This window comes from Atractosteus spatula, chromosome 3, assembly GCF_055471065.1.
Source record: "Atractosteus spatula isolate fAtrSpa1 chromosome 3, fAtrSpa1.hap1, whole genome shotgun sequence".
Classification (NCBI taxonomy): domain Eukaryota; kingdom Metazoa; phylum Chordata; class Actinopteri; order Semionotiformes; family Lepisosteidae; genus Atractosteus; species Atractosteus spatula.
This window is the reverse complement of record NC_142708.1, coordinates 12519034-12544536: the sequence shown is the minus strand read 5'-3', so window position 1 is coordinate 12544536 and position 25503 is coordinate 12519034. Positions and strand designations below refer to the sequence as shown.

Here is a 25503-nt window from a genome sequence, read left to right as displayed (position 1 = left end):
AAGAAGGCACCACAGCTGAAACACTGTGTAGGTTTTCTTTTTCTTTCAGTATGGAATAAACCTTTACCTGTTCCTTTGCAGCCTACTGTATGCATGCTGACGCAGCTACCTACATGAACTTCTACAAATAGCCAAGTTGCGAAGTGCTTTATCATTTCTAGACTGATGGAAAAAAGAAACACAACACCTCCTCCTCCACACTCTTGCCCTCCCGTCTGTGTGGATCAGGCTGAAGAGTGACTCATCCGGGAAGAGGACCTGATGGCACTGCTAACAAGTCCATTGCAGCCTCTGTCTGGCCCAAGCCAGTCGGGTGTGACGTCTAGGAGGTGTGAGCAGAGGGCCTCCGACAGGTCGCCTTGCTCTAAGGCCAGCAGCATGGAGCCTCACAGTCCTGTCACTGATGTGGGAATTGTGTCTGCCGGCAGTTTCAGCAGCAGTGCAGGCAACAAATCTTAAACGATCTCTCAGATGGACCGGTCTGATGTGTCGGTCCTGCTCTGGTGTGGTCACTCGAGGGTGACCGGATCTTTGACGGTCATACTGTATGTCCTGCCAGTCTGCTGAAACCTTCTCTGCAGTTGGGACACAGTGGAGCGGCTTTCTCCATAGTGTCTGTCAACGCTGGTACATGACATGCCTGCCTGCAGCATGCCAATGGCCCTCTCCCTTGCTTCTGGTGACATTTATTATGGAATGCACAGAAAACTGACTAAGTGTGGCCTTTTTCTTGCAGTGACCTAAGCTTTGAATTAAGGCCTTTTTAAAGGTGACCTGATCAGGCATTGTTCCACCTGGACCTCGTTGGGTAACAGCACACCTAACGAGCTTGTGATTGGCAAGTTGCAATGCCTCACTGCACAAGCTGTATTGCTGGTCAGAGGGCTTAAAACAAATTGACAACTTTTTGTGAAACTACATAAGCTTTAACTATAGTATTCTCATTCCAGAAAATGTTGCGTTTCTTTTCTCCATCAGTCTATATAGTGCTGGAAGCTGCACAAAAAGTAAAAGCTCACAGTGAATTTACTGTGGTCTGCAATGTTTCAGCACATCATCAGTAAGTGTACATTTTGAATACTTCAAAATAATTCTGGCTATTTATGTTATTAGTTGTCAATTCTTGTTTGTAACACGTTTAATTCATTGACACAATTGTCATTGATCAGTTACTGGAAAAATGAGGGCTTCACCAAAAACTGAGTCGCCACATTAGATTACAAAGTCTTAACACTGTTCACTTTTAATTCCTCACAACTTGAAGTATAGCTAAACCGGAGAAGATGGGTCTTCATTGTATGCAATGCTATTTAATAACAAATGGCTTTATGACAAGACACAGCATAAAATTTATAGAGAGAATGAAGAAGTTTAATTTCACACTACTATTCCAGACTTTATTTTAGATATACAGGCTATATACATCATACGTTTATTGTACACTGATACTATATATTTTGATATAATACAAAACACTATATATTTTGAACACAAGGATGATCCTTGGATAAATTATCTTCTAGGAACTGAAAAGTCTAGATTTTTTCTTATTTCTTATAGTAAAGAAATACTATTTGTATATAGTACATATGGATACTTAATAATCATTCTCAAAAAAACATTCAGATATCTATGTATGATATTCCAGCTTTTTGAAATCCAGGTTTAAAACAAACGATAGTTTACATTGCACAAAGAAACACTGGGGGAATTCTATCTAGTTAGGCAGGCCACTAGCTCCTAAGGTACTGCATGCTTTTAATGGGCTTCACAGAAGTAGCATTTTTAAGCATAGCCAATGGCCAATTGAAGTTTTGCAAGTCACACATCTATCCATCGTGAGTAAATATTTTATTCTTAGAGGGACACAGCGAATCAAAACCTAAATACCGCATCTTCAGACTTTGGGAGGAAACCAAACATGGAGAAATACAGTACATGGAGAAAACTCTGACATACATAGAGCACTCAACCTCTACACAGAGGTGTCCCTGGGCTGGAATCGAATCCAGGATCCAAGAACTGTGAGGCAGCATAACAAAATCCTTGAAATGATACATAAAAACAAACCTTTGTTTTTATGTTTTCATAAAAACTAGAACCTTTATTCTTTTCATTCAATCAACCTCCCTCCACCATTCCTAACACTTCATGCTGGACAATAAGCCAAAAGTGAAAAAACGTATTTGCAAAACATAGGCAGAATTCATTTTCGTTTTTTTTTCCCTGGTCTTTATGTAGCACTAGGAGAGCAGGTATCTGCTTCGTTTCAATTATTTTATCCTTATTATTATTTTTCTTATAAGAATAATGAAGACACACCAACATATACTTAATGTAAAAACCAAAGGCTTCAGAAAAATTAAGAGTAAAATGGAACCCTTTTTATTGTTATAAAAGGCAAACAGTTTATCGCATAAATCAGTTTCATTTGTGTAAGAAAACTGTAAAATGTTCCAGATTTTGGGATTCCCTTTTTATTTTACAGTTTTGGCTTCAACATGCCCATCATCTTTTCCATTTTAATTGCCAGACTCATGTCACCTTTAATCTTCAGTTTTCCAGACATGAATGCCATGGTTGGCTTTAGTTTACCTGTGAACAAGAAAGAAAACAAAAGTAAAGCATATCATGCAGCAAAGAAAATAAAGAAAACAGCCTTCATCTAATCGGTTAAACACAGTATTAACTGACACTTGGGACCACTTAAATTCATAGGAGGATTAAAATAATCCAATCAGTCTTAGTCTGAGACCTTAGGTCCATTCACACCTCTCTAATGAAATGAATTTAAACTACAATTATGGAATTAAAACAAGGTGATGGCTCACTAGAAAATATCTTGAGGTAAAAAAAATAATGGATTTAAATAGAAAGTTTAACTGAAACAGAGACATCTAATAAAAATGCAAAAGACGGCAGTAAAGACTTTTCTCTAACAATTACCTGTAAAATATACACAGCTGTTTATTATTAGGATATCATAGTTTGCCATTAACTTAAGCAGTCTTTAGATCAGGGTACCTTTAATGGCAATCAATGTGCCTCAGTTTAGAAAGAGCAAATTAATTCCTCCACCTGCTCTTAGATTTTTGTCACAAACTAGAATGCCAGCTGATGTCAATTAGCAGGAGAAGAGAGAGGTTGCATCGCAATAAATACTGTACCCTCCTCTACTAACACTACCATGATTGATAACCTTTTAAACTAGAGTCCTATAGGACTGGATGCAACTGTGATTTTAACTTGATAAATATATAAAATCCTTAGCCCATCAGAATGCATACAGATATTTTGTAAACATTTTTAAAAACAAATTGTCAATTAAAGGGGAACTTCAGTCCCAATTTCTCAGACTGGTAACAAAATAATACAAATAAGTGACGGTTTTGCAAAATTTTACAAATTTTGAATTAAGCACAAAATTGTGACGTTTGTGAAAATACTGTATAGTCACCATGTTGTCACAAACCCCTGGTCTTGCCAAGGGTGAGAGTGAGAATTCGTACGAATTGCAATGACAAGCAGCCCTTCCTGCTCACTAGTCACTGTAATGACTAATTTAACAAGCACTGTACAAGCAAATAAGTGCAGGTTCTGCAGTAGACATTTCACTGCAGCAATGTTCTAACATGATCTGCAAGCAGAGTTAACAAGTCAGTCGTTATTGTCAGCAAAATTGTCTCGAAGTTAAGAGCGATATTTCTATTGGATTGAAAGATATGGATTCACAAGCCTCTTGTTTACAATGTAATAAGGCCGCATCACGTCACAAAGTTTTGTTGCCTCGTTCTGAATCATAGACAACAATGGCAATATGGTTCTGTGCATACCTGGAAATTTAGTTTATTTTGTGATGTAAATTGGAAGTTTTACGCATTGCTGTCTAGATCTTACAGTACTTTCAATGTGGTATGAAATGTACTCATCAATGCAGATTCTTTCTAACCCCAAAATATAAAAAAAGCACTACAGTTTTCCTTTAAGTGATTACAGGTATGTGTATCTTCATAAAAATATGTACTTAGGAACTTACAACAAAAACAAACAGAAATAGGTTTGCCCCATGACAACAGGAGATTTGGGATAAGGTTAGAGAAATAGGAAAAAAATAACAAAAGCAATAACTGCTTACCATTTGGATGTTTTAGCCAACCTCAACAGCTCATAATGGACTGACACTGGATTGTGATTAATAATATGGGCATTTTTTTCATCGATCAGTCTGCCTTCTATTTTAATCCAACTCAATGCATCATCTTAGTTTAACTCACAGGAAAGCAATTAATGCTACTGCAAAGCAATATTGACAGTAAAGTAATGTAAAGAAGGAAGGTGGCTACTGCATTCATTTATCATCCCTGAGCCCATAATCAGCAGCTCTCAAACTAATGGCTAACATAGCATTATTTTGCTTACGGGTTCAGTCTGTGGTGTAAAGTGATCATTTTATTTCAATCATACACCATGTTAACAATGAAAAAAAAATACTCATTTTTATGCTATCAACACCTTAATTAGAAACCTTATAAGTATACATTGTGCTTATATTTTATAATTCTTGGATCCATCTCCCACAGGTATATTCCTGGTTTTTATTTTTAATGTGCTACTTCTCATATTTCTGCATTATTATCCGTCAAAGCACAGCAGCTGTCATCTCAGCTTTGCTAAATTACCTACAGTAATTGATACCAATTATTAGGAGCTACTGTACATGGTTGAAAATGAAGTGTGGCAAGATGGGGCTGCCCTGGTTTGGCTCTTAGCACCGCTTAATATGTCGTTTCTTCATTTCACATAAATCATTTCAGGCTTTGCATACTGAAATTTAAAAACAAATAAAAATCTAAGGATTAAAATAGATTCTAAGTAGTTTTCATTTTAATTGAATATGATTATCAACTGAGTTATATTTAAAAGTAAATGCATATTTAGTAAGAAGGATGCTGAGGTGTTGTGGCATGCCCTTAGCACTTCTCTTGTATGTGCTGATCCCCATATAAAAGTGAACTTCTTCTGAAGTTTGCAGCTGAAATATTTACCCATTCTTTTGTTCCAATACAATACCATTGTACTCAGGTTCCTGAGATGGTTCTGTGAAGGTTCAAGAAATCCTGAGACCTTATCCCAGATGTTCTGAGATCTCACATAAACTAACTGATTTGCCAATTAATTTCTACATTGAAAGCAGAACGATGCAGGTGCATATTTTTAACCCAATATGAGAATTGTTTGAGTAAACTTTAAATGATTGCGCTGCTAGAAACAGTAGTTGTGTTGTGTCTTTTAATGTAAACTGCAAATAACTGTAAGCAGAATGTTGTCAAGTACTGTAGTTTAGAGGCAAGCATTAAAATATCAATGCTAGAAACCAGCATTGGTTACATCTAATTAACCAATTACATCTAATTAGTTACTACAGTATGTTTTGAGAACAGAAACTTCAATTTCAAAGTTACTTTCTAATTCCTGATAAAGTGTAGTTTAAAACTACTTCACATTATACCCAGTAACAAATGTCAATGAGCACTCCCTTGAAAGTGTTAAGTATGCATGATAGATAGATGGAGCATGATTGTCCTTCTTTCTGTATTTTATGAGTCAACTGATATAAATACCCAATCCTTTAATTTTGAAACTATAATAGTGCTCAGAATGGCAGTATTCAGGGGTAGTCCAGAACCTAGTATTAGATGGTGAGAAGTTATTTTTTCACCAAGCAAAAAATGCAAATGATGTATCTAATTAAAATGCAAATAATATATTCAAGACTGAATGAATGATGAATAAAAACTCTCATAAAAACAGGGTCTTTATTTGTACTATATTGTACAGATTCTTCTGCCTTCTAAGATTTGTTAATCTGCCCAGTAGTGTACAGCACTGTATTGAAAAGCAATATTCATAGACTCATCTACATTTATTAGATTGGTCATTTTCGGTTTTCACTTTTATAATACATTTGAGAGAGCTTTGCATTAATGGCTTTTGGATTTATTATATTTGGACCACAAACTGGATTTTTTTTCTGAATATTACAACTCTAACAGGTGCACCAAAAGATCACAACCAGGATTTAAAAAAAATGGAAAGAACCTTTATTGTTATTTCTTGTGAATTCATACTGTGTGCCCTCATCTCAGGGGCCTTGGCCTTGTAAACTGAGGCACATAAAACAAGTTTAAGTCTGGAGATTTGATTTGGACTGGGAGATAGTACCAAAAAAAATAAAACATGTCAAGGTTACAAGTGCCTTCCTCCACAGGCAAACAGAGGTTGTCACAAGTCAGTTTAAATAAAATAATTAAATTTAATTGATTTCTAATTTTTATTTTTATCAAGTACCTCAATGTACTGCTAAGTGAATTACCATTAGACCTAATAACTGGAAACGTACTGTAGGTTTCCAAAATTTATTTCCTAAATGTAGGAAATTTATGCTGCAAAACTACCTCTACTAAATGTGCAAACAGCTCATCAGAATTATTCTACCTATGATTCAGTATCCCCCTTCATGTATGAATACAGGTGGTAGGGAACTGTATAATTTACCTCATTCCGAACTACAGGTAGAGCACAGCAAAAATGTTAACACCAATGTAAAATCACTTAATAGGGAACTGAGTCTACATGTGTGGACAGTACTGCCTATATGTGCTGTGGCATAAGGTCAACCATCGTTTAGAATTCAGAGGGATGGATGAGGCACCATTTGGATTAAGAAGTCCATCAGCTCACACCTAGTGGATGGTGGTTGAATCAATGCTTGCTTAGGAGTCATTCCAGAATATTCCAACATTGTTCGATTGAGTTCAGATCTTGAGACTGAGAAAGCCATGACATATGGATACATCAGTGTTATGCTCATCAAACCCTTAGTGACCATACTGTACATGCTCTGTGAATGCGGATGGGGGTATTGTCATCCTGAAACACATCTGTCCTCAAAGGGCAGAAATGCTGCAACATGGGGTGAAGAATATCAGTTGTTACCATTAAGTACAGATTAGCATTGACCTTGCATTCTAAGACAATGAATGCACACAAACTGTGCCAGGAAAAGAGCCCTTCACTGTTGGAACCAAGCACTCTGAACTGTACAGTTCTTTAGGCAGGCTCTACACGTGCACTCATTTGTTTGTTAAGAAGATGGTGAAAGATGATTTATTTGAGCCTATCACATTTCTTCACCAGTCAGCAATACATTGTCAGTGCTTTGTACCACTGGACTGCACCATGAATGCAGACATATGAGTTTGTGGAATGCAACCCAAGTCTGGCACAATTTTTGATTAAACGGTCTGTTCACACTTCAGACTGAAATCTGCCATCAAACTGCTCGTACACTTCATATTAATGCATAGATAACTAACCCTAATTAAAGAAATGACTTTAATTACTGCAATAACAGAGAAAGATCTTCCTACATAGTACCTGAGTAATGAATATTGCCTGAATTCCAACAGCATGACTGAAGGCAACCCATCTGTGGGAGAAGCTGCCAAAAGAATGAGATGTCCTGGTTCAACAATCTCCATCGGCACAGTAATACTGAATTGGCTTCCTGGTTTCTCTGTGAGGCACAGGCCACAGGCTGGAAGTAAGAGGGTCACTACACTGTCCCAAAATCATCTCAATGGTCTGACCCTTCTTTGTATTTTGTAGGCTGCAATGGCTACAGCTCAAACTACATGTTGGCAAAACAGATGTAGCCCACCACCTGTATGAAAATAAACAGGTAACTGGGTGAAAGGTGAGATGAAATACCTTCCCTGAGCCAGAAAACATCTAAGGTGATGGCAAAGAGAGTGGTAGAGTATTTTATTCACTCACAAACACCATTTGTACTTTGACATGGAAGACAACATGTATGGGGATGTCATGGTAAGGAGACACGCATACATTGTTCAAGTCACTTGAGAATGTGGTGGAAGTGTGACTATGTGCTGGTGGGGTTATAGCAAGAACACCTTTGGTTTAGACTGAGGACAACCTTGCAGCTTAGCGATACACTGATGAACTCCTTAACCCAACACGTTTTGCATTCCTGCAAACCGATCTTTAAGTGTTGATTTTCTAGCAGGGTCAATGCACTATAAGGATTGCACTGGCCTGACTGCAAGAATATGTAATGGCCTAGCCAGGTCCAGCTTTGCTCTCTGTCCTGAGTCAAACAGAACATCTGCAGGACCAGCACATCTATGCCATCAACAGGAGACATCTCCAACCAACCAGCCTCCTCCAACCAGAGATTAGATTCATACCATCTGCGCTGACAGGATTCAATGACCAATGAGGCCCCACCTGATTCTCACTTGAGTGTCGTTTCTTTTGTCTTTTTCTCCAGATGATCTAATCTCCCTCCACCCCCACATAACAGATCCTCCCAAATGCATGAATTCAAAGGCAAATAAAAAAAGTAGCACATGTAAGAAATTGTCAGAATTATCAGGGATTTGGCAGCCATTTCAGTAACTATTTTCTGTACGGGACACACTGGTACAGCTCCTGTGGCACGTGTCCTGTTCAGATACCTGGACTGCTCCCAACCCTTGGTAAAACCATCTACTGAACTGCCTTAACACAACTGCCTCCACATATTTGATTCTGCTCACTCAAACATGTCTGCACTTGCCTGTGAACATTTTGACGAAGTCTGCGCTGTCCATACTCATCACCACATCGGCCGTTACAGGAGGCTCTCCACTGCCAGCACTGCCAGAGCCATTCTTCAGGTCAATATACCAGATCCCTGCGTGTTCCCCTGCGTTACAGCACATGAAAAAGAGATCAAAGAAAATCTCTGTGCACCTCTTCCCTATAATCCTTATAAACCAATTCGCTGCCAGACTCATTAATAGCCATAATCACACATGTACCCATTACGATGATGAAGATATCAGACACCAGGAGTTTAAAAATAATTTATGAACTTCCAGATACATATCACCTGCTTAGCAACTTGAAGTCCACAAGGGATTAGCCCTGATACTGGAAACATGTAGTACATAAAATTTAATTACATTGTTCTCATAAATCTACAACATTTCATACATACAGACTAATACAAATTGCGAAAACATGAGAAACTCTCCTAGAAGCTTAATAAAAAAACCCAACAGATTTATAACATCTTCCAGATGGAAAAATATGAAAAAATGGAAGGCAGGGTGAGATAGATTAGCAACAATAGACTTAGGTTTCCTCATGGACTGTTAAGAACATCCATTGTCATTATAATAAAATAATTTGTAGGAATAACAACAGAATACAAAATGCAATTCTGACAATATAATCTTTACATTCCTATAGCATTCCAATTAATTTCACAAGTTGAAGCCATTCACGGTTAAAAAATATTTAATATAACAATTATATTTATCACATAATGTTTACCTTATCCACACTCCACAATTAACCAGCAATCTCACAATGAATCAGAAAAGAATTGGATGCAACTGTAATATCACAATTTCAAAACAAGTGCATTACATATTTAGTAGCATGGGTTGGATTTTCGAGTCAAAGAGTGGATACAGGTTGTGGATCAGATGATGCAAACAAAAGCTACAGACTTTTCAGCCTGTTAATGCCCTTGCAAATTCTCATGCTAAGCCACCGTACACTGACTAACAGTGTATCTATTCAGTGTTCAACAAAGGCAGTGACAGAGGTACAGGCTTAGTGTCTTGAAAATGCTAGACTAAAATAAGGGTACAATCCGAGTTAGAATTCTTAACATGTGGATGATGCTGCATTTTCATGCTTTAATCACAAAATCAGAATTTGGGTTCTTAAAATCTCAAAAGCTACAGAGACAAGCTTTCAGTTACTAAGAACTTGACACTACCGACATAAAAAGGCTATTCAAACAACAAGAGTAGTCTTTGTGTTGCTGGGTAGATTTGCCTAGTGCGATATCTTTACTTAGATTAGGAGTCCCCATTCCTGTTCCTGAAGGGTCAACAGTCTAAGTCTCTTTAAAGCAACAACACCTGAACAGCTAAGACAAGTGATACATTTTCCAATTAAGCCAATAACAAGCTGATTCATGTCATTAAAAACTCCCAGTAGACTGAATAACTGTAGGCACCAGCCCTCCAGGTTTGGGAACCCCTGATCTAGATAAAAAAAAAGACATTTATAATTCAGACCAAAACATTATATTAACCTCCCCATAAGATCAACATTGATAAATGTGAGATAATCTTCAGTGCACTCTCCTTGATGGATTCAAACTTTAATAAAGACTATTTGATATTCAATGTCATCCTTCCAGTTAACTGCATTCTAGAGCCTAAAGAATTGTTCTTGACAAAGTAATTGTAGAGAGGAGGTATAAGATGAGATTGAAATCCTGGTATCCATGTTCTCTTCCAAGTCTCCCTTGAGAAACTGTGGAGTTCATAGCTATAGAAAAGCCAAGTTTGACAGTGTGCAGTTTCCAGGAGAAAGCTTACAGTCCTCATTTCACCTCACAATGCTCAAACAACACATAGTATAATCTTCAATAAGCACATGGTAATTCCATGGATAAAATGAAAAAAAATGGACAGTTCCAAATTTAATTATCAACAAGATAAAACAGGATTAAAATTTATTACCTTCACATCCTAATGTATTTATTAAATGTTTACAACATTTCAGCTTCTATATGTTGCAATAGGAAGTTTATTCTAGTAAAAAAATTACTGGTCACCAGTAAATAGTCAGTTACTGGAAGTTAAAAAAATTCAAGTATGTTTTTCAAGCCGTAGGAGATCGTAATGGACAGGGATGTGGGAACTACATGAAAATACAGCAGTAGTAATAAAACCTGCAAGCTATAACATAATGCACCAAGAAACCAAACAGTACACAGTTTAGAACCTAACCTAGCCCGAGTATGTGATATTCCCAAAATAACCGAAAGGCAGGGGTAACATTAATAGAAATAGCCAAGGTGCCATGTGTGGTAATATTTTGTACAGTTGTGCACTAATGCATATACAATGATCACTTCTAAACACTCATCTGTTGTAATAAAAGAGGGTCCCAGAGCTGTACTCGGACTATAAGACGTCTTGCAAAACTGCTTGGATTAAGAGCGCCATGGGTGGGGGGGCAGGGAATGGACTCTAGAAAAGAGATTTTTACAGTAGGTAACACATTTAAACTGATTTCAAACCTTCACTGAACTGTGCTATAACTTATTACATCCTCTACACTGCAACCACCCAATCATGAGCAATAAAGAAAAAAAACTCACCAGAAAGGTCAAACCTGTAAACACCCTGTGTGGACTGGACAACGTCAGGGTTCAGAACTCCCTTTATGAGATCAAAAGTATCGGCTATAGGTCCGGCCAATGCTGCTGCCTCTGCCTGGGATTTCCCACTTTTCAATATGGGAGATGCACCTGCAAAGGCAGTAAAAAAGGCTTTTTAAACAACACCCTCCCTAATCAGCTCTGTGGCTGCAATCCAGTCAACTACAGAAACAACAGCTACGTCTTCTCGTACACTAGAGCTGAGCGAGACGATTCCACAGCAAAACAAGAGTTGTCATGTTACGGTTTAATTTTGATTAGTTTTTCATTAATTTTTTGTTAATAAAAAAATTAGGTAATACTTGTGTTTTATGATGCATTAATTATTATATTGCACATGGCAATACAATTACTTCTGATGTACAGATAGCGGACAAAACAAAATGGCAACACCAATGGAGGCACCAATGTAAAAGTCACTTAATAAGGTCAGTATGTGCTGTGGCATAAAGTCTACCAGCTCTAGAATTCGGCAGGAGAATGAGGCACCATTCTTCCACAAGAAAGTCCATCAACTCATGCATAGTTGATAGAGGTAGAAAATCCTGTCTTGGGAGCTGTTCCAGAATATCACATAAATGCTCAATGGGGTTCAGATCTAGTGAGAAGACCATGGCAAATGGATAGCATCAACGATATGGCCATCAAACCACTGGGCAACCACATGTGCTCATCCATGGATATGACAATCCTGGAGCATGCACTTCCTCCCACTGCTGCCCTCTGTTGATGAGGACGCCAACATCACCTTAGTTGAAAGTTGAGCCATCTTGGTCGCCGATACTCCTAATCGCGCCTCAACAATTACGCCTCTTTTAAAGACACTGAGGTCTCCTCTTCTAGTCTCACAACCCATAATTAAAAGGCAACCAGGCTCGTCCAGTATTTGTATGCATGGCCCTAAGCAAACAGGGAAGTTTTTTGGTAAATTAATTTTATTAATAAAAGATTACACTTATATAGCGCTTTTCTGCACACTCCATTCAAAGCACTTTACAGGTAATGGGGGACTCCCCTCCACCACCACCAGTGTGCAGCATCATCCAGGTGGGGCAACAGTAAGCTCAGCACACATCAGCTATCAGTGGGGAGGAGAACAGAGTGATGAAGCCAATTCATAGACAGGAATAAATAGGAGGCCATGACTGGTAAAGGCCAGGGGAATTTTGGCCAGGACTTTGGGGCATGAGTTGCAGCAGTATGGAAGCCCTTGCTTACAACATTCTTGGTGTCTCTTGGTTTACCAGATGTTTCCATTTTTTTTATAAAGCTGCCAAAGACATCTGTACAAGAGCAACTAATCAAGGTCTCATCAACTGAACTACCTACAGTATATACAATATTTTCTCTCAGAAATTATAATCTTGTTTCTACAATGTTTCATTTCATGGTAAAGAAAGAAAACAATCAAGATTGAATTTTACATTGAGTCATGTCTTCCATTTACTATAGCCTTCTAAATGACTAAGTCTGGTTTGAATTATTATCCAAATCAGCGATAGTTTAGTGTCTGCCATTCACCTGTGCTGTTTTGTTCAAGTGAATCAAATGAACAATTTTGGATTGATATATTAAACTTAATCACAAGAATTGATTCATTGTGCAAATAGGTAAATTATTCAGAAATCAATTCAAGTGGTTTAAATCGAAGCTTGAGATTAATTACTGGATATTATGCAATCCTGTAGCCTGGACTGATTGCAGAAATAAAGCATACCGTGATCCTCCATTTTTTTAGCCAGTGTTTCAGGGTCATCATCCAAGAAGAAATCAGGGAGCAGAGGGTGCCCTGTGGAGACAGGTTGTAGAGACTGAGCTCCAGAGAGGCATGGAAAGGGGCTATAACAATGCATTGTCTCTCCAGATAATGTTCAGATGGGCAATATAAAAATACCATATTACTGTATATTACTAATTAGCATGTCACATAGGGTATGTCACCACACTGAAGTCCTTTACAATGAAATTTCAATCCAGCAAAAGTGCTCCTAAGTAAAAGTAGCAAAAGTAGTGTAAATCAATCCCACTATTGAGTTCAATGTCCCTCAACCAAGAAATACAAAATATTATATGATAATGAAATACTGAACACTAAGGGAAACCTAAATGCAATAAATCACAAAGTTGTCAAAAAGTGACAAATGTTTGTAGGAGGTCCTATCACTAAAATGTCAGTACACATGACTAATTAATTATACATTTGTCATCACCAGGGGGTCTTACTGTGCAAGTGTGACAGGCTTGTAGTGTGTGTGGCCACAGCAACACAAGCTGTGCATCTTTGACATTCTTGTACAAGGCTGCATCTACTGTCTTGTGGGATTCTGTCCCATTCCTCTTGCAGTGCATGACTGTCTGCTTACTGTTCATGTATAAGGGATTTTACCTCTTCACTAACATAAGTCAAACCTGGATTTGTAAAAGGCCACAATTTCTCATCTCATTGTCTGTGTTTTTTTTAAATACACACACTTTCAAAGAGCACTAGGATACCTACAGTATTATAGGATACCAAAATACAACTGTACTATTCATAGCTTTGGGCAGCACAGGGGTCCAGTGGTTAGCATTACTGCCTCGCAGTGCTGAGGCCCTTGCTTGAATTTTATATTTTTTTCCATAGTTTTGCATGTTCTCCCCCTTGTTAATGCAGGTTTCTTCCTGGTGTTAATTGTTAATTCTGGTTTCCTCCCACACTCCAAAGACATACTGGTTAGGTTAACCGGCCCTGGTGTGAGAGTCTGTGTCCATGTGTGCCTTGTGATGGACTGGCGAGCCGTCCAGAGTGTATCCTGCCTTGCGCCCATCGTGAATCGTACCTGGAGCTACGGCATAAACATCGAACTCTTTGATCCCTTCTTGCTTGAGTATGTCTTCGTCAATGCTGAAGTTTCCAGTGTAGGTCTTAGGCTTGGTGAGAATACAGTAAGCAGCGTCAGCCATGATCTCTGGTTTCCTGCACTGCTTGCTCACACCAGAGCCGCCCAGCATGTCCATGGCTGCAGTGTGTATAGCTGGAAAAGAAACGCACTGATAATAATATTGAAGGGTGCATCTATATAAGGCAGATTTAAAAAATGACCTTTACATGACTTGGGGTATAACCCCTTTTCTAAGCAGATAGCAGAACTGAACAAAAATTCAGATCTAATTCCAGAAGAATTGTTTTTAATGTTTACAATATAACAGATATTACTCTTGAGGAAGAAGGAAAATGAAATAACATGCATTTAACTGTGATGCTTATGTCAACGCGTCGTTAACACCTTCCAGAATATGTAGGAAGCATTAAAAAAGGGAAACGGGCTCCACGGCCGAAACATTGTGTTCTCTTTCTTCTTTTTTTCAGCATGGAATAAACCTATTACTTGTTCCTTTGCAGCCTACGCATGCTGACGCAGCTACCCACCTAAACAAAATATTAGGTTATATAGAGAAAAGTACAGAATTTGTATTGTGAGAGTATGGAACAAGCTACCTTCCAAAAAATGGCTGAATGAGATCCTTGAATCTCTAAAATACTAACTACTCACCACGGCCACTCATGTTGTAGGATTGCCAACCTCACCGAAAACTACCAAAACCTCTACTGGCAGTCCTGTCAATCACATCCCACGTGAATTAACCTACTGAAGTTTGTGGTATTTAAGACCTGCCATGGTGATACTAGGCACTTAGTCCTTGTATGGTCTTGGTGTGTTTTTTTACTGAGCTTCTTTCTTTGTTGGACCCTGTTTGTTTTTTAGGCCTTTCGCTTTAGGTTACTCTAGCTTTTTCTCTTTGCTTCCTACTTGGTCCTCTGGCCTTTTGGATTTCTGAGTTTTTACGGCTTCGACCCTTGCCCATTTACTTCGGACTGTTTCTCTGCTTGTGTACTTGGCTCTCTAGTTCTTCACTTAACTGCCATTGAATTCAGTCTTCATTTTGCAGAGCTCTGCGCTTCTTGCAAGTACAGCATTTTCAACTACCAAATGCGTCAGATAGGCCAAATAGTCTCCTCTCATTTGTAACCTCTCTTATGTGCTTATGAAGTTAACATTCCATAAACGAAAATTAAATTGAATAACTCGTTTAAAATAAATTAATCTGAAGAAAGTGACGTCTCAGATTACATCAAGTGAGAGAAGCATAGGGGTCGGTACTGTTGCAAACCATATGAGCAACACTGCTACCTCACAAGATTCTTTCATTTCACCGTGGGCTCCTTGGAATCGAACAGGGACACAGTCAAAACTTTCACCTTGTCTGCATTTGTTGGAAAAAAAGGGGTTTTTAAGAAGCACAACAAGACTTCAAGAGGCAGAAAAAGAGGTTAAGAATAGCCAACAAAGTCTCTAATCACAAAATAGTTTAAGATGCTGAGAGCCGCTTTACAGTTTCCACATTTCAACAGGGAAAAAATGCAATTCTTAACCCACATGATTTCTACTACTGTACATTTTCATGAAAGCACTATGAATCATGGATCATCTAGTTGTAATCTGTAATACTGCGTATTGTTTGACTTGTGTAGGCCTTTTGTATTATTATTATTAATAGATTGCAGTGTTGTTTCCCCTCCAATTACTAAGGCATTAGGAGCACCAATGCTTAAAAATATAGTCACCTACCTGTTTTTGGCCAAAGAGCATTAACAGCAATGGCTCCTCGAAATTCCTCAGCCATTCCCAGGACACACATTGACATTCCATATTTTGCCATGGTATAAGCTGAGCGAGGAAAAAAAAAACATTAGGCAATATATGTGAATTAGCAATACTATCAAAAACGACATAACGTAAGTGAAGGGTTCTTCAATATTTCACAAGACTCCCGATAACGCATTTTAAAATTGACTTAATTGACAGAATTCAAAAAAGATTTAAATTAAAATACCCACTGCACTGAAATAATACTCAAATGGAGGTTTAACTAATACTGTGACAGTGAACAGGACTGCTAATGATGACTGTTAATTTTGGTTTTTGTATTTACAAGATCCTAATCAGAAAATTTGTGTTTCTATTAAATGGTATTCCGTTAACTGTTGTCATTTTTAATTAACACCTAAATTATGTATTTTTTTAGAATTGTTGGTCCTTACTTTTTATGACGGTAAAAAGGTTTTCAATAAGGAAAATGAAACCATATGAAACACAGGAAAGTACTTCAACAAATCATGTCAACCTTATTTTTCTAAGCATTTAATCAAACCATAAAGCAAGTACCATAAGAAACAATTAAACAAAATTCATCAGTACATTTCTAAAATATTAGGTGTCGAGATACTTTTCTGAATATGGTCCTCAGTGTCTTAGAACTTCAACTGCAGTTTAACTTCAGTTTAAAATGGCAAAAGATAGGAAGAGGCCCCAGATGTTTTTGCTCACGAAAAATGATGGACCCCAGTTATTATAACATTATATCCTTATAAAATCTCAAAGTGTTATTCTTTATACAGAATGATGAAACAGTGCACTGCATAACAATTTTATGTGAGAAAGTGTGATACACAAGGTAATATCTCACAAGCTCACCTGTGTGATTCTTGAACCAAACGGGGTTGAGGTTGAGAGGTGGGCTCAGGTTGAGTATGTGGGGATTTTTGCTCTTTTGAAGGTATGGGACACAGAGCTTTGACCTTTGAAAAGAAGTGCATTAAGCGAATAAGTTTTGCAGTTGGATGGCTGTATTTCATCTGATGACACAGGAATTCATTTTAGCAACAGTGATTAGTCTCCTGAGCAAAGCGAGTTAGTTTTCCTGTTCAAACAGATGCCACAGAGCTATTTGTATAAAGACAGATGTAAGCATCACTTTCAAAGCTTTAAAGCAAAGCTTGACAGAAGGCCATTCCAGACTCACTCCTCATGGCTTTGACTTCTTTTTATGATCTTTACAGAGCACTTATAATGATCTGTGAAGACATGAAAGCTTTAAATGGAGATGGGTGAGTTTAAGTTTGCTCTTTAGGTGGGATGGAATGTAAATTTTAAAAATAAAACAATTTCATTAGGGAAATTACATCTACAGTACTTATGTAAAACATTTGTAGACTCTGAAACAAAATGCAAATTTGGAACACTAGACTTAAGACATGGTACTGTATGTAACGTAAATGACGAGCAAACAATTATTTGCTGATGTTTTCCTGGACTTCTACAGTATAGACGGGCAAGATCTTGATCTGTTGTCCCTCTAGGCAAGGGCACAGTATGTGACCAGGATATCACTAACAAGGAACTTCATGTCATTGCATAAATCATATGTAGAATATCTGTTCAGAGCAGATTGTCAAAGTAAGCATTATCAATGTCTACTCATCTCATCTTACAACTTAGGTCATCCCCTGCCCTGTGTCTTTTAGATTATGTTCAGCCACAGGTGTCCACACTGCTGTCACAGATACTGTAACTAAAGGAAGTTTACCCTTAAACTTGATTACCTTAATGGGTGCATCTGAGAACAGCCCAGTGTGAAAGAAAATGCAATTCCATTACTGCACTGCAACCATGTCTAGCATGGAAATCAGCGCCTGTTTCAGCCAACAGTACCAGAGCAGGCACGGCCTCTCTGCCCTTACTGTCTTTCTGACGAGACAGTTGATATTTGATTAGAAAGCACGCAAGGCTAAGAAGTATGGACACAGCAGAGCTGATACTGGACTGTGAGAAACATTTGTTGAATGGTCGGTCTTCTGAAAATCACAAAGGTATTATGTTATATTACATTTTAAATTCCTTTGCAAACAGAGTTTAAACAATACAAGAACATTCCAAAGAACACAGAAATTTCACAAAGATACTGCAGAACATTTTAAATTCATATTACTGGTTTATATGTCAATTATTTGTACAGACTCATTTTGCAAAGAATGTTCAATTATTCTTGATGCAAAAATCTCTAGATGTATGCATTTGTGGAAATTCATACACATAACCTATTATCTCCACTGTAGATGGAGAAACCTTCTGATCCCTTCTATAAAAACACTCAGTAGGGATGGATTTACCCTAGCACTGCCATCTGCTTATGCAAGTGGACAACACAATGCAGCTAAACCAGCAACCGTAAAGATAAGAAGCTGACAAAGTATTATCTACAATCTAACAAAATAAGGTTTATCTACATCTTGCGCTTTTCAAAATGACTGACAAATGGGGGAAAAAAAGAGCAATTTTGTATTTCTACAAAAGTATTTCAGAGATTCTTCTCTTCAGAGAAAAAAAATCTAAAAATCCCTAGACAATTTTAGCACTATCTAGGTAAATTTAACTTCCACAATATCCAATTCATAACTAAAAAAATTAAAACTTAAAACCTCCAGAGAAGGTTTTACCATGTCATTATTTATAAACTCTAGATGTACTAAAACAAACTAATTCTCTTTTGTACAACAGAAATCATATTAAGTAACTAAAGGCATTTACAAGCACTTTAACAACTGTAAAACTGATGCTTTACAATTTGCCTTCACACTTACAAGAAGTATCTCAGACGGACATTCGCCATTTTCAATGCAGCAAACAAAAAAATATTCACCTGTGCACAATCCGAGCATCAAAAGTTTGTTTGTTCCTTTTGATGCTCAGAATGGGCATAGCTGAAAGGGCACAGGTGATGAGGAGATTCATCCTGTTGCATGTCAAGCCTGGTGAAAACAAAGACCGAAAAAGGCAGAGTGGAATAAACATTCCACACTTATCAAGTGACAAATGCCTTTGTTCTGTACTAACTAATTTCAGGTGGTCAGACAAGTCCTCTTTTGCAATGAATTAGGGTTTTGTATGGACCACCATGCTGGATGGCAGGGAGAGAAGCACAGAAGTTGTGAGATGGCGCCGACAAAGATGGCTGCCGTCCCGCGAGCTCCAGCTCGTTTTTGTCTTTTTCTAAAGCGTTTCATTGCCGACAACACCGCTGGATGCTGTACTGTTCGTGCATTGATAAATAAACCTTGATTGATTGAGAAGTGCAGAACAATACACTAACTGTTGTGTACAACAGACACTAGGTAGGGAAGTCCAAGCATGTTAGTTGGTGGAAGAGTGCCTAGTAGCTGTAGATCTCCATTTGTAGTGACTGATAGCCATCTGACTGTACAGTGCTCCACTGAACAAGTGCTGGGCCCTAACTTGTTGCTACTCCTGTGGGCTTAGTTTGACATCACAAGACTCCAGCAGGACAACTCACTTTCTCAAGCTACTCACAGAAGTACTGTTTTCCTGTGAGATGAGAATATGACAGTGATGTCTTGTGTGCTCTACTCTCTAGACATGACCCCCACTGATTATTAGTCGGCTACGCGGGGAAGGCGTGGCACATAGGGCACAACAGAATGGTCATATGCTTGTCTACATACAGGAATGGGACAGTTTCCCACAAAGTATCTGCTACCAAGTGGGAAGCATGCGTCACACTCATACAGCTTAGATTGCCTCTGATGGTGGTCACATGTTGCTAAACAGTGAGTTTCAAAATACACCCTATTTTCATCAACCCTGTTGAACAAATCCTAATAGGCGCAATGAATATACCAATGCTGCACCTTTTCAATTAAATCAGTGAAGAGCTACAAAAAAATACTGTCACCTTCATGGTCACCTGTAGCTGCACCTTTAACTACAAAAAGTTACAGTATAAGCTTTCTTTTGATGCTCTTTGAAATAAAATGATCCTTTTTGAAGATAAAAATCATCTAATGTTGAGCAATTCAAGAAAGATATTGGTCACACTTGCTCATCATTGCTCTTTCTTCCTGATTCTGCATAAACTCTTAATATCAGATCCATCTCTGTCTGGAGCCCGGGTGAAAAAATGTGTGCAGAAGCCTGGCAGGAGTAATACTGTAATACAGCTTTAGTCACATGCTATTAATTTTAACAGTTCATGAAAGTTAATGAGTTTAATCAATCAAATTTTACTCACGTCAAATAAGTTCCCCTTAAATTGATACCCAACATAAGGTCAACCTTTTTCATGGGTGTCTCCAGAGTTCCGGTTAAATTGATAGCACTAGCATTGTTTACCACAATGTCAATTCCTAGAGATTTAGAAACAAGGAAATACATTTGACAGTTAATACTAGAGTAAAGGCATTATTAGCACACAATGACAGACTTTCCATCTTACTTTAACTCTCCCAGCAACAATCTGTCCTGAAGTGGTTTGAAAACCTAGTTTATGGGAGTCATTACCTACTAGCAACAAAACTGGGAGGAATACAGTTTTTCATCCCCTTCTCCACTTTATAACCCTGTGTTCTAAGGCATCCAAATGCAAAAAATGAAAAAGGCGTTTTTAATTCTTACCATTTTCACAAACTTTGTAATATAAAGCATTTTAACAAGCATCAAAATGTAACTGATGCAAAGGAAAGCTTTTTCTATAAAATCTGAATTTTCGTTGCTTACCATATTCTTTTGAGAGTGGTAACCACAAAGTGTACATTTTTAAATGTACTGTAAGAAAGCCGGATCCTTTTTGTTTAATGTGCATTCATCAGCTACTGTTCAGAACTTGAAAAATGTACAGTAGGATTACCTTCATTCTATAATTTTCCTCAAATCAAACAGGTTTTACACAAGCCCAAAGCAGAATGCAAACAGCACAGCAAGACAATGTGACACTGTAAATGTTCAATACCTGATGCCCAGCAATCTTACCTCCAAACTTCTTCACAGCTTCCTCCACTGCATCGCTGACCTGCTTCTCATCCCTCACATCGACAATACAAGGCAAGGCCTTCCCCCCAGCAGCCTCAACTGCAACAGACAACAGACATACAGTATCGTACTAAAAGTGCATACTGCACTGCCAAAAACCAAAGAAAAAGCACCCAGGCCAAGACAGCTTGTGCCAATGGTGGAGAAAAGGTGACATTTAAATCAATTTCTTGGATTTGTTTAATTATATTTACATTATATTATTTCCAGTATGTCACTTGTAAGCCAAAACATATTCATCATTCCTGTTCTTTTTTTGCCACGGTGAATGATTAAACGTGCTTTGGGGAGGTAAAAAATATTTACAGTAGGTGATAAACTACCTACGATCAATTAATAACCAGAGGATAACACTACTGAAAGGGCTTTTCCTTTAAGGAACCCCAATAACAATTTAAAATCTCCCAGCCTTGAAAAGTCAATTTGCAAATGCCCTTGCGACAAAAAATACTTTCCCAACACTAAAAACCTGTGGAAATAAAACTACACAAGTGAAAGGTGAGAAGATGAAAGTGCTTTTGCATTAACACCACTGAGGGAAGAACTGACACGGTTCCCTGCTTTCTTCTGTTATTTTGTCTGGCAGAAATTGAAAGACATAAAATAAAGGAGTCTTGCAAGGTCTTATGTAGTTTTTATTTCTGCACTTTTAGTGTCACAAAACATTGTATACAAAATGCTAATCTTTTGGGTCGTGGGAGGCTGTGTAACTTGTGCCAGATACAGTATGTTTTTGAAGCCGATACCCTGGCTTCCTTCAAGAAAGGACAGGATGAGATGCTCAAATCATCCTGAGGCTGCCAACCACCTAGTAAATAAGCAAATGAAGCAAGTGGCTTCAAATCCCAAGAGCAACAACTCACAAATGTTCTCGTCACAATTGAATCAGAGAAGTTTAACACATGTAAGTCAGTATGTGGGTAGCAGCTGCCGTTCAATTTCTTGCCAATGAGACTAAAGGTTAATGGTTCTAAGCCCGTGACTTCCAAACATACTACAAACTGTAACACAGGGAAGGATAGATCATGAAATAAACCAGACTCTTGTTTCTTTGAAACCATTTTGATCACTGAAACAGAAAAAGAAAATAAAACCTACTTTCTTCCGCAGCAGTATAAATGGTCCCAGGGAGTTTTGGGTGGGCTTGGGCTGTTTTGGCAGCAATCACTACATTGGCACCATCCTTGGCAGCTTTTAAGGCAATTGCTTTTCCAATACCCCGGCTAGCACCCGTGATAAACAGAGTGCATCCTGCTAGTTTTCTGGAATTAAAAAAAAACAACAACAAATGTATTATTGAAAGTCCAAGTCACAATGCACAAAGTTCCACTGAAAACAAAGGTATTGAGTGTTCCTAACTGGAAAGTCAACCTTGAAAGAAAGATACAGGTATTATACCCAAATGCACTCACCCTGCACACAAACTTTCAAAAATATTTTTTCACAATTACCCAAGCACTTCCATAAATAAGGAATGCAGAATTTCCTCATTCTCAACTTCGCCTTCTTAGGTACAGTTATAAAAAAAAAAGCATACCATCTATTTTCAATAACCACACACTCCAGTACAGACCTACAGTGTGACAGAGCCTAAACCAGCAGGCAACAGATGCAAAGAAAGAGACAAGCTCATTGAGACACTATTCCATCACACACACACACGCACTTATACATGAGGACAATTCAGTGACACCCATTAGCCATTATGCCATTATGAACATAAAAAACATGCAAACTCCACACAGAACGTTCCCCAGACTGGTGTCAAACCCATGACCCAAGCCAAGTACTGTGAGGCTCCTGCAGTAACTGCCCCCCAAAAGTACCATGAAATACCAACGTAACAGCATTATTAAGTGTTTATATACAGGTTGTATTAAAACAGCAAACCTCCAGAATTCCGTTGAAGTCCATTGTCTTTCTTCTGCTTTTTAACTATGTAAAGGTTTTAAAAAATAGTACTGAATCTGTGGGAAACGATTTGCAAACACTCTCAAAACAAACTGCTTGCTGTTGATATAGCTGTATTATCCATAATTATGGACATAATAGCTAATATACTGTACATCACTATGGATAATAATTTCTTCACACTGTTTTCTTCCCAAGACTATTTTCTTTACAGTGAGACAATAACAATTTGATAACCTACTGTATCTTCCCACATGCTTCATATAGACTTACCACACTTAAGAAAAACTTTAAACTCTAAACGCACACGGCACGTAATTTTGCTTATCAAAGACAGTTAGATGTGTTAGAATAGAAATATCAAAATACATGTCTCGTTCCAAGATGCATAAGTACCGAGCGCAGAAAAACAAGAAAATATACCTGAAATATTGGAAGTATTATACCGCAGTCCAGAGGGACCTGAACTTAAAACTACGAAAAGCGGCAAATTTGTAAAGACTTTGTAAACTTCGAAAGCAGTATTAGGAATATGACATCACATGTAATATTGTGCTGCGTTATATATAAATTAAATGAGACCAAACATGATGGACTACGCCCAAAACTAAATTTTGCCACCCACCAACGTCCAGTGTCCAGTTTTCAAGTTCGAAAACGAGTTTGGCACGCCTGTAGCGTTTTTACGAAACCTCCTAGAGTTGCGAGAACACTTGCTTTGTGTATAAAGTACATTGTGACTGTTTTCACAGCCTTGACTTTTTGTTTACCACGCACGAATATTCTTGTGTCCATATCTTCGCAAGGGAAACACAGAAAGCCTTCAAACCAAACGTATTTTAAAGACCACGACTGTGACCTAATTATTCTTTTCTGACACTCAGGGTTTTGATTGATGCGCAATTACGCACCATCCGGAACACTGGGGGACCGCTAAATACATACATACTGTACGTTCAGAACGCGAGAAATACTGCAAGTTTTCATGCGAAAAACCCGTATATGACCATAGGAAGCAGAACAGCACAGTCTCCGATTACCCAGACTTATTTACGTTTTCGAACTTCAAGCTAACTTTATCCCGGTGGTTCGCGCTGCCTCTAGTTAAACCAAAGAAATGAAATGAGACCAAACACGATGAGTCCAGTCCAGTAGACATCAAGTTACAACGTCGTTGAACTGACGATTTACAACGACTCGTTACAGGTGAAGAAAGGAAAGACGTGCACTACTTCTATACGCGATCTATACACACTGCTCCCCATTTGCTTAAGACAGAACCTCTACTGCTTCATTTAAAATCACCCCTGCAAGCATTGCTGCACTCAAAAGTATAATAAGTACAAATTACAATCGCTCTGAAGTCATTCGCCAATTAAAATTTAAAATTGGTTATTGCCTGCTGTGCTGGGGAGTGTTTCATATTTGTTACAGTCCAGAAATGAAACTGCATACTGATTTACTGAAATATTGATTTTTGAATATTTACTGTAGCCGCAAATGCAAATACCGACGGACACCCTTTCACCTGAATTTCTTTTAAACTTTGCACAAGCTCAGAGTTCAGAAATCAACAGAGTTGCAGACAAAAGGCTTTCTCCGATAATTCACCTGAATTTATTAACTATTTCTTGAGAAGATGGGCCAATTCAATTTTCAATAAACCCCGAAAAGAAAAAAAAATAGTAAAATAAACTAAAATCCCGCTTTTCAAGTTCAAGGTGTCAATGAACCCGCGAACGTATTAATAAATGTACAGGATAGTTGCGGTTACATTAATTACTGCACCTGCCCTGAAACACAGATTTCTATATTAACAAGTCAAAGTAAAAGTTGCACAAAATGCTTATAATGTTAAAAACAGTTATAATGTAGTTAAACATTGCAGCTTGTCAACTCACCCCGTATTCGGCAACATCTTTAAATGCTCTCTGCAGGAACAAATTAAGTATTTTAATGTAACTTGTGTTTTTCCTAATGTGCAGCCGAAGAAGAGTTATGCATCTAATATAATGACCACTTATACAGCAAACGTCCGAAAATATCTCCGCACACCCGTACTGTCACAATGCAAGCTGCCCTTTGCCCCAGTTTCATGGACAGAGAAAAAACCTCGGTTCCGGTTAAAGGTTACACACGAGTTCATTACAAAAACGTCAAGAGAATTTCAGAATTTGATTTCGAAAATCCCATATTATCGCCAATACTCATGAAAATGTGTGCTTTTTTTAAAAAATCGGCATTAGCCATTTATTTTAAAATACCACAGATCACGAACAGTCTTTGTCAACCTGCCAACAAGACCGGATACTCGGATAGCAATTCGTGCAGCTACACGTCAATCACATACGCAACGTCCTGATACGATGAGTAGGAAAAATAATTATCCAGATTAGTCAGGTGAGAATAAAATATTACTTTGTAATTACAATCTGTGCGAAAGGCTTACCCCGGTGTAGCACAAGGAATAAGGCGATGAAAGAAAAATAATAATACATATCAATATCGTGGTATAAAGAATTTGGCAGCGTTAACAAACGCACACAGAAAATATTTAAATATGCTACTGAAAAAAAA

General features: G+C 37.9%; 1 protein-coding gene across 1 annotated transcript; it reads right to left on the bottom strand.

Moving 5' to 3' along the window:
* Nucleotides 1-2362: 2362 nt before the first annotated feature.
* hsdl2 (hydroxysteroid dehydrogenase like 2) lies at nucleotides 2363-25033 on the bottom strand. Its single transcript, XM_088910356.1, has 11 exons — nucleotides 24828-25033; nucleotides 22114-22277; nucleotides 20956-21054; nucleotides 20219-20333; nucleotides 16828-16931; nucleotides 15922-16020; nucleotides 14131-14325; nucleotides 13029-13100; nucleotides 11252-11401; nucleotides 8639-8767; nucleotides 2363-2595 (listed from the first exon to the last, which is right to left on the bottom strand). The coding sequence occupies exons 1-11, from the start codon at nucleotides 24842-24844 to the stop codon at nucleotides 2483-2485; spliced, it is 1257 nt and encodes a 418-aa protein (XP_088766482.1). The 5' UTR covers nucleotides 24845-25033; the 3' UTR covers nucleotides 2363-2482.
* Nucleotides 25034-25503: the final 470 nt, after the last annotated feature.

What these genes read in the sequence shown, in the direction of transcription:
- hsdl2 (XM_088910356.1), bottom strand. An exon ending in TGTTTATGCCGTAGCTCCAG is followed by an intron (nt 13,101 to 14,130) that starts GTACGATTCACG and finishes CTGTCTCCACAG; the next exon opens with GGCACCCTCTGCTCCCTGAT. An exon ending in TAAAAAAATGGAGGATCACG is followed by an intron (nt 11,402 to 13,028) that starts GTATGCTTTATT and finishes CTGCCTTTGCAG; the next exon opens with GTGCATCTCCCATATTGAAA.